The sequence below is a fragment of the Glycine soja genome, chromosome 10 (genome assembly GCF_004193775.1).
Source record: "Glycine soja cultivar W05 chromosome 10, ASM419377v2, whole genome shotgun sequence".
Classification (NCBI taxonomy): Eukaryota; Viridiplantae; Streptophyta; class Magnoliopsida; order Fabales; family Fabaceae; genus Glycine; species Glycine soja.
This window is the reverse complement of record NC_041011.1, coordinates 51,893,688-51,907,201: the sequence shown is the minus strand read 5'-3', so window position 1 is coordinate 51,907,201 and position 13,514 is coordinate 51,893,688. Positions and strand designations below refer to the sequence as shown.

Here is a 13,514-nt window from a genome sequence, read left to right as displayed (position 1 = left end):
TTCTTCCAAAGAAGAACAAAAAAGTTTGAAAATACTAGTAGTATATTTTTTATACATTCTTTTGAATACGTTATTTATTACAATTTTTTCATAAGTCTTATTTCTTATTTAACGAGTCTCACTCATGATTTTATAATTTTTAACCAATGTGTCAAAGAGTGTAATATCAGTCCTCCTCTTTTAGAATAAAAAAAATAAGGATTGTTTATAAAAGGGTAGTGTGAATAGTAATTCTCTTGTCGGGCTTTAACAAGTAGGAGGTGAACTGGACTTAGTTTTCAAAAGCCCATTCTTTGTCGATGACAGTAATTAGTTAATAATGCTGATGTGTAGTATGCAGTATAAGTGTGTAAGAGTGAAGAACCCCATTGTTAAATTTTGATAATGGCAAATGGTAACGCGCAGCAGTCAGGTGGCTATTGAAAAGTGTTTGCCTGCTGTGTTTGTTCGAAGCTCGGTTTGCAGATTCGACCACTCAAACCCTAACGCTTCCAACTTGGAAGGCCTTCGTTCCAGAAGGTAATTTGTTATTAGAATTATTATTTTACGATAATTCACTTATTTACCAATTAGGTTCCCGTTGAGTTATGCATCGTAGCAACACCCATCCCCAATGATTCTACGTCGTTAATTAATTTTTGCAGATATTTAGCAAACACAAGTTGTTCTAAATTACATTGTTGGAGCTTATTAGGGTTACGATGGATTTTGATGAGTATGAGTATTTAGAGAACGCAGTTGAAAACCCTCAAGCTAAGCACAGGGCTAATGGTGGGGACAAAAGTGTGAAATCTGAAGAGAGAGGGCGGAATGGGAGTTCAAAGCATAAGGGTGATGATGATGATGATGTTGATCTCCATCCCAAGCATTCAAAACCTGGAGACGATTCTCATGATCGCGAGAGGCTCAGAGAAAAAAGAGGCTCATCCCGTCATGGTTCAAAGTCCAGAGATGGAGACAAGGACAGAAGCTCTGGGGGCATTAGGGATAGGAAGAGGGATAGGGACAGAGACCATGAGAACAAGGATAGGAAGAGAGACCATGGGGACAAGGATGTGAAGAGAGATAGGGAGAGAGACAGAGACCACGGTCGTGACCAAGAAAGGGACAGAAGGGACCGTGGGAGTGAGGCTGAGCGGCAACAGCGAAGCAGAAGTAGGTCTGATAGGCATCGAACTGATCTGGATGACAAAGACAGAGAGACAAGTCGTGACAGGGAGTATAGAGATATAGAGAGAAGCCGGGATAAGGATTACAAAGACAGAGGAAGGGTGAGGGAATCAAGGGAACGGGATAGACAAGACAGGTATTCTTTTATATTCAAGTTTTATTCATTTTAGCTGCTGCGCCAAATTATACAAAAGTAATAATTTTGCTGGTGAAGTTATTTAGCTACCCTAGATTTTTGTTTCTTATTGACTTTCTTCATCCATCGTGAACATGGATTATCTATATAATGATTTCTTTTCTGCTTTATCTCATCTAAAGAACCAACCTTCTACCTCAATATTCTTAAATTCCTGCAGTGTGATATATACATATGTAGTATTGCCCTTTAGCAGAGCATTGGATATGAAACAGATGCAGAAAGGCTATTTACTTGAAAGGAACTTATTAAATGACTAAAATTCCTTTGGCTTTCAGCATAAAATCCTCTATTATAGATAGCTCTGCTCCTGAGAAACTACTTTTAGATTCTTCATCTTTGTCAAAATGTGTATAAGAGTATACTTACTCAATGTGTATGTTTTTTTTTGAGAGCCGACTTAGTTGTCTTAGGTTCTTGAGTTTCATATACTTAGTTTGTTGATGTGTATGTTTCTTTTTTTAGAGAGCCAACTTAGTTGTCTTAGGTTCTTGAGTTTCATATAGTTAGTTGTGTTGTTTAACAGCGTTATAGCTTCTGAATATTGAATGTTAGATTCTGGGAACTCGCCGTCAATATCAAATGATCTTTCTGCCAATTGGGGCAGGCACTGGAACCTCAGGTCATGGGTTTCAAAAGTTTCTCCCTACTGGAATGTATTTGAAAGCATGCATTGCAGCCATGCATTGATTGAATGGCTGTTGTCGCAGTGGTGATGCCATGCTATTTATAATCCTCCCATCTTCAACTTTGTTGCTTAATTGCATTTATTCTGTTGCAGAAATGCTGGTGATGGAGTAATGGGATTATGCTTAAGAGAAGCAATTCATCTTCTGATGCCTGTGGGCAAAAACAATGTTCATTTGGCTGCATGTTGGTCACAGTTTCTGTTACTGCATGTAATAGATTGGTGTCAGTTGCGATTAATTTTATTAGATTTTAGAAAGTTCTCCAATTCATGGCCTTTCAATTTTCCCTTATCAATTAGTTCATGGGTTTTTTGAGTGAATGAAGTCCAGTAAAAAAATTGGTCTAGTTTAAGCAACAGATGAAGCCCCTAAAACCAGTTTAAAATCCACTATCAGATGAAGTCCATCATTGTCTTTTGTTTATGTCCAGACCTGGGTGCTCCATTGCAACATTAGTTTTTTGTTCATATCATTGGTAACGTGATCTGATCAATGTGATTAAAGCCTTTAATTTTGATATTGTTGGATTCTAGTGATTTACCAATTGCATGGATAGGATTTTTTTTTTTTTGTGTGTGTGTGTGTGTATTGTGCTGTCCTGTTTCTGTTGATTCTTCCTTCAATGTAATCACATCACTAGTGATGTCTTGCATAAAACTAGTTTTATGTATTAAAAAGGTTTCATTCTTTTTATGCTTATGGTTCTCTTACTCAGTATATATAAGCTTTTAACAGGTTTCAACTTAATGCAATTAGGTCCCTCACTCTCTCGTACTGCCATCAATCCAAGTTGGTGATGCTGTTTCAATATAAGATTTTGTTTAATTTATAGAAGGTACAAAATCTTGTGTTAATAGCAATTGGGTGGCATTCATTCCCTTTAATTACCATTTCCGTCAATCCACGGGTTTGATTCTTTGTAAGTTAAAGAAGCAAAGTCATGAATTCAAACCTATGTTACCTGGTGATTTCATGTTAACTCAATTCAGTTCCCTGCAGGCCTATGTCAGGTGGATTTGGGCTTTATACATGTAAAGACAATTTGCTGCCATGTTGCGAATTTAAGGAACATGAAAATTTTGTGTTGGGAAAATATGGTTTATGCAGAATGTTATTGTTATTTTCAAATCTGAACTGCTATAAAGAGGTTGCATGTATAACAACAACTTGGGTTATAATTGTTTTTTTGTTATGTTGTAGACGGCATAAAGAGAAAAAGGAAGAAGCAACAGAACCTGAGGCTGATCCTGAAAGAGATCAAAGGACTGTGTTTGCTTATCAGGTATTCCAAATACATCTTGAATGCCATCACATGATCTGTTTGTTTAATATTCATTAACTGCTGGATCTAATCTTCAAAACATTTTTACAGATTTCTCTGAAAGCAGATGAAAGAGATGTATATGAGTTCTTCTCAAGGGCTGGCAAGGTCATAATATTCCATTCACTTTCTTTGCTAACATAAAAAATTCTGAATTGCTTTCATCTGTTATTGTAGCTGGCTTTTCGTTTTGACTTTTTGAATGCAATAGATCCTTGTCTCCCATAAAGAATAAGAGAATTAGAGATTGTTAGATGAAATATAAATGTGAGAGGCATGTAATGCATTTCTCTGATTTATCAGTAATCAGACAAAGCATCAGAAGGAAATCCATTCTTGTTAGTAACAATGTAACATGACTTAAGTTTAATTCCTTGATAGTGTAATGAATATTACACATCAGTAAATTCAATGGTATTGTTTAGAAAACTTGAACTGTAACACTGCATGTGAAATATTATAGTTATACTAGACTTAAATGATGTTGCAGCTTCTTGCTTACTGATAGTGTATATAGTTTTTACATTGCTAACTGGACTAAATTTAAAATTTCATTTTCTGTTTTCCCCCCTTTTTTATTTTGCTTCCTAAAAAGCAGTTCTTCTTCAACCTTTGTTTTCTTGACATCTCTAGTTTACTAATTTTAGGTGCGAGATGTTCGCTTGATTATGGATCGCAATTCAAGACGTTCCAAGGGTGTTGGGTAAGCATCACATAACTGTGTTTGCTTGACTTAGTTTCTGCTCTTAATTATGTATGAAAAAAGTAGCATGAAAAAGGCTGTTGGGAGAAGAGTTAGCTGCTATATAAATAAATATGATTATATTTTGAAACTTAGTACTTAATGTTTGATTCATATGAGTTTTTACAACTTCAGTTCCCTGTAACTTGATTGATATTAATTCTGTGAAATAACTTGAGGTTGAACTAATATATGAACTGATATTTTGTGAAGAAAATGTAAAATTAAAATGTGTAAGCATTACACACACATGTTTGTCAAGCGAGCGTGATAGAATTTAACCTTGACCATTCAATCTTAGATGGATCATGGATGGTGTAAATTAAGTCCTGTCATGTTCTTACCTAATGTTCTCCCACATATGCATGTATACATGCTTGCATGTATGTATGAAAGTATATCTGTGATAGAACTAGTTGAGAATCTAAAGGAAAGAATGATTTTTTATTGATGAACCCAAAATCCCAATTGTTGTGCCACTATGGTAGCAGCCTTTGGCTAGGGTTAAAGCATACAAAATGAATGATTTCCCCAGATATTTGAGAGATCAAGACTCTCCTTCTAAGAGTCTAATCCTTTCTCAAATGATATGATTTCTCTCAATCTCCCCCATTTATTTATAGGCAATATGCTTTCTGTCTTCTACTATCTCAGCGCCCGCCAGCCCAACTAACCTAACCTGACTAATTCCCTCACTAACAGATACCTAACTAACTACCGATAGGTATCTTTCAATCTGCCACTCTCCATTATGATAATGGTCCTTGATATTTTCCTTTTTATGATGCATATTTAATTATATATTATATGGAGACCAGGGTGGGTAGTTACATGGTAATGTGACCACTGACCAGGTCACTAGTTACAATCACTTGGTCAATAGTTGTATTCAAAAACAATAACTATAAAGATATTTTAAGGTAGATGGTGTAAGCCCCATCTTTATTGGCTTTGTATGACTATGTACTGCATTCTTTTTTTCAGGTATATTGAGTTTTATGATGTCATGTCTGTCCCCATGGCAATAGCACTTTCGGGCCAACCTCTTCTTGGTCAACCAGTGATGGTGAAGCCATCAGAAGCAGAAAAGAATTTGGTTCAGTCCACAACATCTGTTGCTAATGGACTCACTGGACTTATAGGCCCTTATTCTGGGGGAGCAAGAAAGCTGTATGTTGGCAATCTGCATATCAGTATTACTGAAGCTGATATTCGTAGGGTGAGAACTTCTCATTTCTTTTGTCCTTGAACAATTTATTGATACATTTTGTGATGGATTCTCTAGAACTGGTTGACTGAAAGGGAACCTCACTCCTCATCATATAATGGAATGCTAGACCAGAATGAGATTGGTCCCTGGACTGGGAACTTATCCACTCCTTTTCTTTTTTTCTTTGCTTCTTTTCCTTGTGTTACATTTCTTTCTGATTACTTGAAAGTCAATATTTTCTTTCCTTTGCAATTTGATACCAGTATTTTTTATTTCCAACATTTTTTCCAATTGATTGTATTATTCTTTTTTACTCCTTTGTTAAACTGGTTAGGTGTTTGAAGCATTTGGTCAGGTTGAGCTAGTCCAGCTGCCTCTTGATGAAAGTGGGCACTGCAAAGGTTTTGGCTTTGTGCAGGTGAATTTTATAACTATAGCTGTATTGAGTTTTTGTAATTTTTTTCTCCAGTTATATGTATTGGTTACTATAGCTGTATATTGAGCAATTGCTCATTCTATGTGGAAACTTACCTTGATTTTAAACCAAGGGAGAACTTCTATTTGGATCCAATGGAGTAATGAATGAAGTTGCTAGTGGGTTCTGATGCTATTCTACTACATGGCCTTATCATAATGCTTTTTGCAAGTTGCAGTTGTTTCCAGCTATGTACTTAATTAAATTGTTTACTGTAGTTTGCACGCCTTGAAGATGCAAGAAATGCTCAGAGCTTGAATGGTCAATTAGAGATTGGTGGTAGGACAATCAAGGTACTGTTGATTTGTTCATAAATCTGAGTTTGGTTATCCTTCTTTTACTAAAACTTGGCTATATATTTTGCTAAAGTTTGAGGTTCTATTAAATTTTATAAAATGTGAATTGTTGAAGTAGTCAGTTTATGGATTATTTTAATTTGTATCTTGATCTTGTGATATATCTAACTGGATGCATAAATTGTGTGTAATAAACTAGTCAATTAGTCATGCATTCCAAGTCTTGCTGTTAGGTTGCTGGACTGGTGGACTCTATCAGGTGTCAAATGGAGTCTTGAATGAATCCTTGTACCTTTTAATATACTAACCAGACCAGCTTGTTGGAAATAATTTTATTCACCAGTTAGTGAATCTTGTAGATGATTTTATTTTATTTTTAGGGGGTTTTAATTTCTCTGGTTTTATCTATCTATGTTACCTAAGTAAGGGAAGGATATTTTGTTATTTGTACTAGAATAGTGTTAAAACTGAAATCATAAGATCAAGTAATGTAGTACTATTTACTACAGATCTGCTACTGGTATCATTGTGACATCAGTAACATTAGTTTGCGAATAGAGAACTGTATGAAACTCTGGAAAACTAAAAAAGGAAAAGATAACACAAGCATTTGAGAAGAGTAGATTCTCCTTCCTTTTCTATTTGCATCTTTCTCTATTACTGTTCCCGTCCTTCCCTTCTTATCCCCCTCCTAACTGAACATTCACACATGAAGAAGTGGTTATTCCTCTTTCCAGAGTGTTAGCATGACTCATGTGGATCTCTGATTCTCTATAACCTCCTTTCTTCCAAAACAGATTTTCAGATAACTACTATGATGATCTTTGGGTTTGTATATCCACATGTGCTTTTCATTTGAGCTTGACTTTAAGTTGTATTTTTATGAGGATTAGCTACCAAGTGAATATTCTGGTAATGATCTTATGCATAGATGATCTAAATTGGGTGACCTTATTGCCTCTAGTTTTTGTTTTATGAATTAGGTATCAGCTGTTACTGATCAATCTGGAATGCAAGAAGTTGGAGGAAATACTGGTGATTTTGATGATGATGAAGGAGGTGGCTTGGTAAGTGATCTATTTCTGAAGAAAACTGGTTATGGCCTCTTTAAAATTTTACTAAATTATACATATTTCCCTGATGTTTAGAAAGCCTATATGGAACTCCACTGATGCATTGCAAGTTATAATGGCCACAATTCATAGCAGAATAATTATTCCATTAGTGTGGTTATACTGTAATTGAACTTGGGCACTCTATGTTGGAGTTATCTATTCTTTATTTCATATATATATTAGCAGCTGAATGAGTTTTGCTGAGAATTATTACTCATTCATGTGATCAACTAATGCTAGTTAATTACTTTACATGTTTTGGACAACCTGAGAGGTTGGCTGTTTAAGTTCTGAATATTAGAAAATTGGATTATATTGGTATTAGTCATTACTAGGTGTGAATTTAGACTCTGCTTTCTTCAGCAAATTATATTGGTATTGTGCTATTTTATACGTGTGAAAAAGTCTACTCTCCCCATTTCTTTCTACTAAAACAAAATTACAATGATCTTAATAGTTGTTACTCAATAAACCATGATCAATTTGATTTATTAGCAGCTTCACCGAATATTTGTTTCTGTTTGAAAATTGGTATTAACTAGTACTTTTTGTAATATAATTTAACTTGTGCTGGTTTTAATACAAACCACTGCTTTAGCTGACCTTTCTGAAATTTTCAGTCCTTGAATGCATGTTCTCGAGCAATTCTCATGCAGAAGTTGGATCGTAGTGGTACTGCATCAAGGTTGGTCCCCTGCCATTTTTTGGCTTTTCACATGTCAAGATCAATGATCATAATCTCACTTCTCGTGTATTTGTTGACAGCATGGTTGGTTCCATCGGTAATTCTGGTGTCAACAACACAGGTCTTAATCTACCTGCAACAGGAAACATACTCGCAGCTGCGCCTGTGGGTGGATTGGCAGGTGGAGGTCTCCAAATTCCCACGGCTACAATTCCTTCTATTGATCCAATCGGTGTTCCAAGTGAATGCTTAATGTTAAAGAATATGTTTGATCCCAAAGATGAGGTGACTAAATAGCATGTTTATTTGGTTGTTTTTTTCCTACTTTTCTTTTGTCTAATGATATTACCGGCATGATGTGCTGCAGACTGAACCAGATTTTGATTTGGATATTAAAGAAGATGTTGAAGCCGAATGCTCTAAGTTTGGGGCCTTAAAACACATATATGTTGATAAGTGAGTAAACTAGTAATCCTTATTTGTTCCTCTTTTACTTCTGAGACTATAAGTTTGTGGTCTTTTAATTTATTGATTATTTCTATGATAATCAGGAAGAGTGCTGGTTTTGTCTATTTACGATTTGAAGATACCCAATCTGCAATAAGTGCACAGCAGGCCTTGCACGGAAGATGGTTTGCTGGGAAGATGATCACTGCAAGCTTCATGGTACTTTTATTATTAGCTTTGTTTCCCTTTATTTTTATTGTTTCGATATCCACAAAATTGATGAACACCTTTCCCTAACCATAAATCTATTAAATCTTAAATGCTGTATATGCTGGCAGGTGCCTCAGTCATACGAGGATAAATTCCCAGACAGCAGATAAATTCACGGTTGTTGTGTGATGAGGAGTCTCGTGGCAGAAATAATCATCCTTAGAATTATATAACGGCTTCCTTTGAAAAAGATTTAGCTATGCACATTTGTCTTGGATAAGTTAAAGGTGCTTATGTGTAAAAGCTGCAGTTACTACTTGAATAATTTTTTCGGGGATTTTGGTTTGATATAAGCGTCCTATTACTGTTGTGGCTTGGCAGTTTTATTGATTGGAACAAGGGTTGTGATGCTAGAAACATCGATGTAATTCAACTTTGGCGGATAGCAATCACAAAGTTTTGATGTATGATGGGACCATCTTTCTTTGTGAGTCGATCGATAGAGTTGGTTAATAAGTTCGGTTGAATAGTATTATTAAAATATTTCACTAACAAAAAATGAGTGAATGCATCTAAAAACAACATACCACTATATACATCAAACTGTTCTCAGTGTATTTTAGTTAATTTAGCAGTATGAGTAGTTCAGATTTTATGAATAAAAATAATTTTCAACTTAGAAAATTAAAGGTAATTAATTTGAATATGTATTTAATTGTTATTCAAGAAATTAACAAAGAATTATGAAATTGTCAAACGTTTTAAACAGCATAAAGTCGCATCATATTTTTTTTTTTAAGAAAATAGAGTTTAATATCTATGTACATAAATATTGAAGATGGTGAAAGTTATAATAATTTGTGTTATTGATTATATTATCAGGTACGGTAGAAGACACCACTTGTTACTTCGAGTCACTTGTTGATGTCTCAATCTATTACAAATTTAATAAGCTACAAGCTGATGAAAATGCTTTTTAAAAAAATAGTAGTTGACAAGTTAGTTAAATGCTGAAAATTGAACATCCTCTGAACATGATCACATCTTACGTAACTAAGTACCTAATCTGGTTACTCAATATTAATATTTAATATTCCTCCAATTTTAAAAAAAGAGAGAGAATACTATAAGGTAGTGCCTGGAATGGAGATCGCTAACGCATAGTAATAATGGAAACAGAAGAGATATTGTGATTGTGGCAGCTGGAATTGCTGGCCTTACAGCATCCTTTGGACTTCACAGGTACCTTAATTTTCCCTCGAAGTACTTATCCATACGATCATCATTAATTAATTAATGTAATTTAACTAAGTTATTATTTGATAATTAAGCTGTCAGGTTGGGTATCCGAAGTTTGGTGTTAGAATCTTCAGATACTTTGAGGATCGCTAGGTTTGCTTTATCAAAATGGGAAAATGCTTGGAAGGCATTGGATGCTGTTGGTGTTGGACACATTCTCCGCCAGGAACATGCCCAGCTCATGGGTATGCACTATGCAGCTACGTGTTTTTAACTTTCTCTTTTTAATATTATTCTGTGAAATTTTACACTAGTCTTGTTAATAGCTAGAAAAAAGTCAATTCACATTATTTAGGATGTTTTTGGCTTAATGAAACTAAACTAGTGAAATTGGAGTTCAGGGTTGTCACTACTTCATTGATTACAGGGCAACAAACATCAGCTATGCGTTTCAAAGAATCAGGAAATCAGCAGTAAGTACACTCTGATAAAATTCACTCTAATTATGCAATAATTAGTTTGTGTGCATTTTTCAATTTGAGTCTAAAACTAACTTGTCAGATTAAATTCTTTGGGGGGGATAATTATTCAGTTTATTTAGTCTGTAGATAATTATTGCTATGTTGGTTGTTTTTGTGTGATGCAGAACAGACCGTGAAATTCGTTGTGTTAAAAGAAATTTACTGTTGGAAGTCCTAGCCAATGAGCTTCCAAGTGGCACCATCAGATAATTGTCAAAGGTTGTTGCTATTGAGGAATCTGGCTTCTATAAGATACTCCATCTTGCTGATGGGACAGCCATAAAAACCAAAGTAAACAATATGTGTGACATTAAAAATACGCTAAGATCTTAAATACCATATAAGAAGCAAACAACTTCTACTATGAGTCCAAGTAGGTAAACTTGAAATTGGTACATTGATGTTTGCAATTGAAAAAGGTATTGATTGGGTGTGATGGAGTGAACTCCATAGCGGCTGGGCTTCAAAAATATCTCTTTTACAGGGAGATATGCAATCAGGGGCTGTGCAGAGTTCAAGAACGATCACGGGTTTGAGCCCAGCTTCATGCAGTTCTTTGGCAAAGGTATCTGAGCTGATGCTATTCCTGCACACCCACCAACAAGGTGAATTTTAAAAAATAGATTTAATTATTCATTTGTTTCATATAATTTTATCATTTGTATTTTTTAGTCTTTATAGTTTTAAAATGATTTTTTTAGTCTTTATCTCTTATATTTTAATTCTCTTTTAATTCTTATAGTTTCACAATATTTTTTTTTTAGTTCCTATAATTTACATTTTAATTTTTATAGTTTGAAGGTTGTATTTTTAATCCCAGTATTTTATATTTTAATTTTCTTTTAGTCCATATTATCAAAATATAAGTATTATTATTAATTAGAATTAACTACAAAAATATTAACAAGTAATTCGTAACTAATTTATTGCAAGATAATTTATAATAAAAAAGTAGTTGATAATTTATAACTAATTTATAGCTAATTATTTTCATATATATATATATATATTTTTGTAGTAAGGATTAAAAGATAATTAAAATATAAATTATAGAGGCTAAAAAAATCACTTTCAAATTATAAAAATTAAAATAAAATTAAATTATAAATTATAAAGATAAAAAAAATTACTTTTAAACTATAGAGATTAAAAAAGAATTAAAATGTAAACGATAAAAATAAAAAAATTATTTTCAAAGTATAAGAACTAAAAGGTACGAATTGTGAAACTATAAGCACTAAATAAATAATTAACCTAAAAAAATATAAGTTGTTCACTCTGGAAACTTCAATTGCAAAAAAAAAAAACAGCATTCATTCACTATGGCTATTGTCTTATGACATTAACAATATGCTTACCTTTGTCATTTTTACCATTCCACTTTTCTTGTCTTGTCTTGCAGACAAAGAGCTAGAAGAGAACCCTGCTAAACTGAAACAATATGTGTTAAACAAGCTTGAGAATATGCCAAGAGATGTTAGATACTACATAGAAAAAATAGAACTAGATGCCTTCCTATCATCTCCACTGAGACATAGGCACCCCTGGGAGCTGATGTTTGGGAATATTAGTAAAGACAATGTTTGTGTTGGTGGAGATGCTTTCCACCCCATGACTGGGGACCTTGGCCAGGGAGGGTGCTGTGCCTTTGAAGATGGGGTTGTTTTAGCCAGGTGCCTAGCTGAGGCCTTCTCTAAACATATCAAGCAGAAGGATGAAGAATAGGACCAATTCAAAAGAATTGAGGGAAGCTTGAAGAAATATGCAAAGGAGAGAAGATGGAGAAGCATTGATGTCATTGTTACATCTTATATGGCGGGTTCTATTCGGGAGGCTGAGTCCATATTTGTCACCTTTTTGAGGGACAACATTTTGGCTGCATTCTTAGCTAGTCAATTGTTCAAGAAGTCGGGTTATGACTGTGGTAAACTAAATAATAGTAACTCTTAGTGACACAATTATCTTGTAAGATTCTCAGTCCATCAGTGTTGTGTTGCCTTTCATCTTGCCATGTGAATGAACTTCAAGTCCTTGTTATTCTTTTTATGTCAGATTATAACTTCTCATTGTTATCTGATGTTGATTGGTAAAGCTGCATATATATAAGGACAAAATTGTCATATTATAACCATCCTCAGAATTATACCATTTACGGCTTCCTTTGAGAAAGTTAAAAGGAGCTGTTTGTAAAGTGGGGAGGAGGAAGGAGTTTCTGTTCTACCATGGATGCCATTGTCAGCAATGACAGAAGATTTATCTAAACAAAAAGATACAATACAAGCTGGTTGAGAATTTGCCACATGTAACTTTTCAGTTTCCACTTCCTTTTTCTTCCAAACTTGTGTTGTCTAACTTAGGTTGCTCACCAAGAAGGGTAAATACCTAATTTATTACTTAAAAAAATCACTGAAATCCAATTTAGATTTTGAAGAAAATTAAACAGTTAAATATTTCTGTTATTTTTTACTCCAGTACAAGATTAGTCTCTAAAAACGTGAATCATGTAATCATTTAGTTACTTATAATATCATTAATAATCCAAATTAGTTTTTTTTTAATGTTAATTAGAAATGAATACAAATACTTATCATACTATTATAATGTTGAGGGGTTAAAGGATTAGTTAATCAAAGTGGTCTAGCACTGATAGTTGTTAGATGTGATACTATAATGTTTAAAAAATATTAAAATATTTTCTAGCAAAAACGAGTGAATATAAGATATAACTAATAAAGCTTACCACCATACAATGTCCACTAGCCAAACTATAAAAAGACAACTGTGATGAGTGGCAAAAATAAAAACTGTGCACGATACAATTATTTGTAAGAATTTAATGCCTATGTATTATTAGAACAAAAACTTCTATATTTTTAATTGATTAAAAATTGGTGTTGATATGATTTTTAATATGTTTATACAATTTTTAATACATTTTTTTATTAACAAGACATATTATTAGTTAGTTATAGTTTATAAGTTTTTAGTTAATTTTAGATTCTTATCTTTTCTGTTTGAGGATCAAATATTTATTAAAAGTTAGAAATGGAGAGTATAAAAATGAATTTTTTTATTAAAGTATTGAGATTAATAAATAAGCTGCAAATGCAAACATTATAGGAGTGTATAATAGTTTTTAAGCAATTAAGATTAAGTTTATTTACTAAAATACCTCAATTTTCATCCAACAAAAATATA

The 13,514-nt window shown here is 33.5% G+C and overlaps 1 protein-coding gene and 1 pseudogene across 6 annotated transcripts; both read left to right on the top strand.

The window, feature by feature from the left end:
• The first annotated feature begins 361 nt into the window (after nt 1-361).
• Nucleotides 362-9,034, top strand: LOC114369716 (RNA-binding protein 39-like). 6 transcript variants are annotated; one of them, XM_028326961.1, is made up of 14 exons: nt 362-519; nt 645-1,306; nt 3,256-3,337; nt 3,428-3,484; nt 4,024-4,079; nt 5,103-5,337; nt 5,663-5,746; nt 6,022-6,096; nt 7,083-7,166; nt 7,835-7,899; nt 7,980-8,184; nt 8,267-8,355; nt 8,451-8,565; nt 8,685-9,034. In XM_028326961.1, exons 2-14 carry the CDS (start codon nt 702-704, stop codon nt 8,724-8,726), a joined length of 1,794 nt encoding a protein of 597 aa, XP_028182762.1. In that variant the 5' UTR covers nt 362-519; nt 645-701; the 3' UTR covers nt 8,727-9,034. The 6 variants fall into 6 exon arrangements, with proteins under 6 accessions (XP_028182762.1, XP_028182767.1, XP_028182764.1 ...); XM_028326966.1 differs by lacking the exon at nt 362-519 and adding an exon at nt 2,812-2,890 and having other exon boundaries at nt 1,171-1,306; XM_028326963.1 differs by lacking the exon at nt 362-519 and adding an exon at nt 2,812-2,890 and having other exon boundaries at nt 1,171-1,306; nt 3,055-3,337.
• Nucleotides 9,035-9,656: 622 nt separating this feature from the next.
• LOC114369717 lies at nt 9,657-12,617 on the top strand (annotated as a pseudogene).
• The last annotated feature ends 897 nt before the right edge of the window (nt 12,618-13,514 follow it).

Bases quoted from the DNA above. Each gene is read 5' to 3' on its own strand.
- LOC114369716 (XM_028326961.1), top strand. From the start codon at position 702: ATGGATTTTGATGAGTATGAGTATTTAGAGAACGCAGTTGAAAACCCT. The intron at 3,485-4,023 runs GTCATAATATTC...TACTAATTTTAG, and splicing joins TCTTCTCAAGGGCTGGCAAG to GTGCGAGATGTTCGCTTGAT. The intron at 8,566-8,684 runs GTACTTTTATTA...ATATGCTGGCAG, and splicing joins TGATCACTGCAAGCTTCATG to GTGCCTCAGTCATACGAGGA.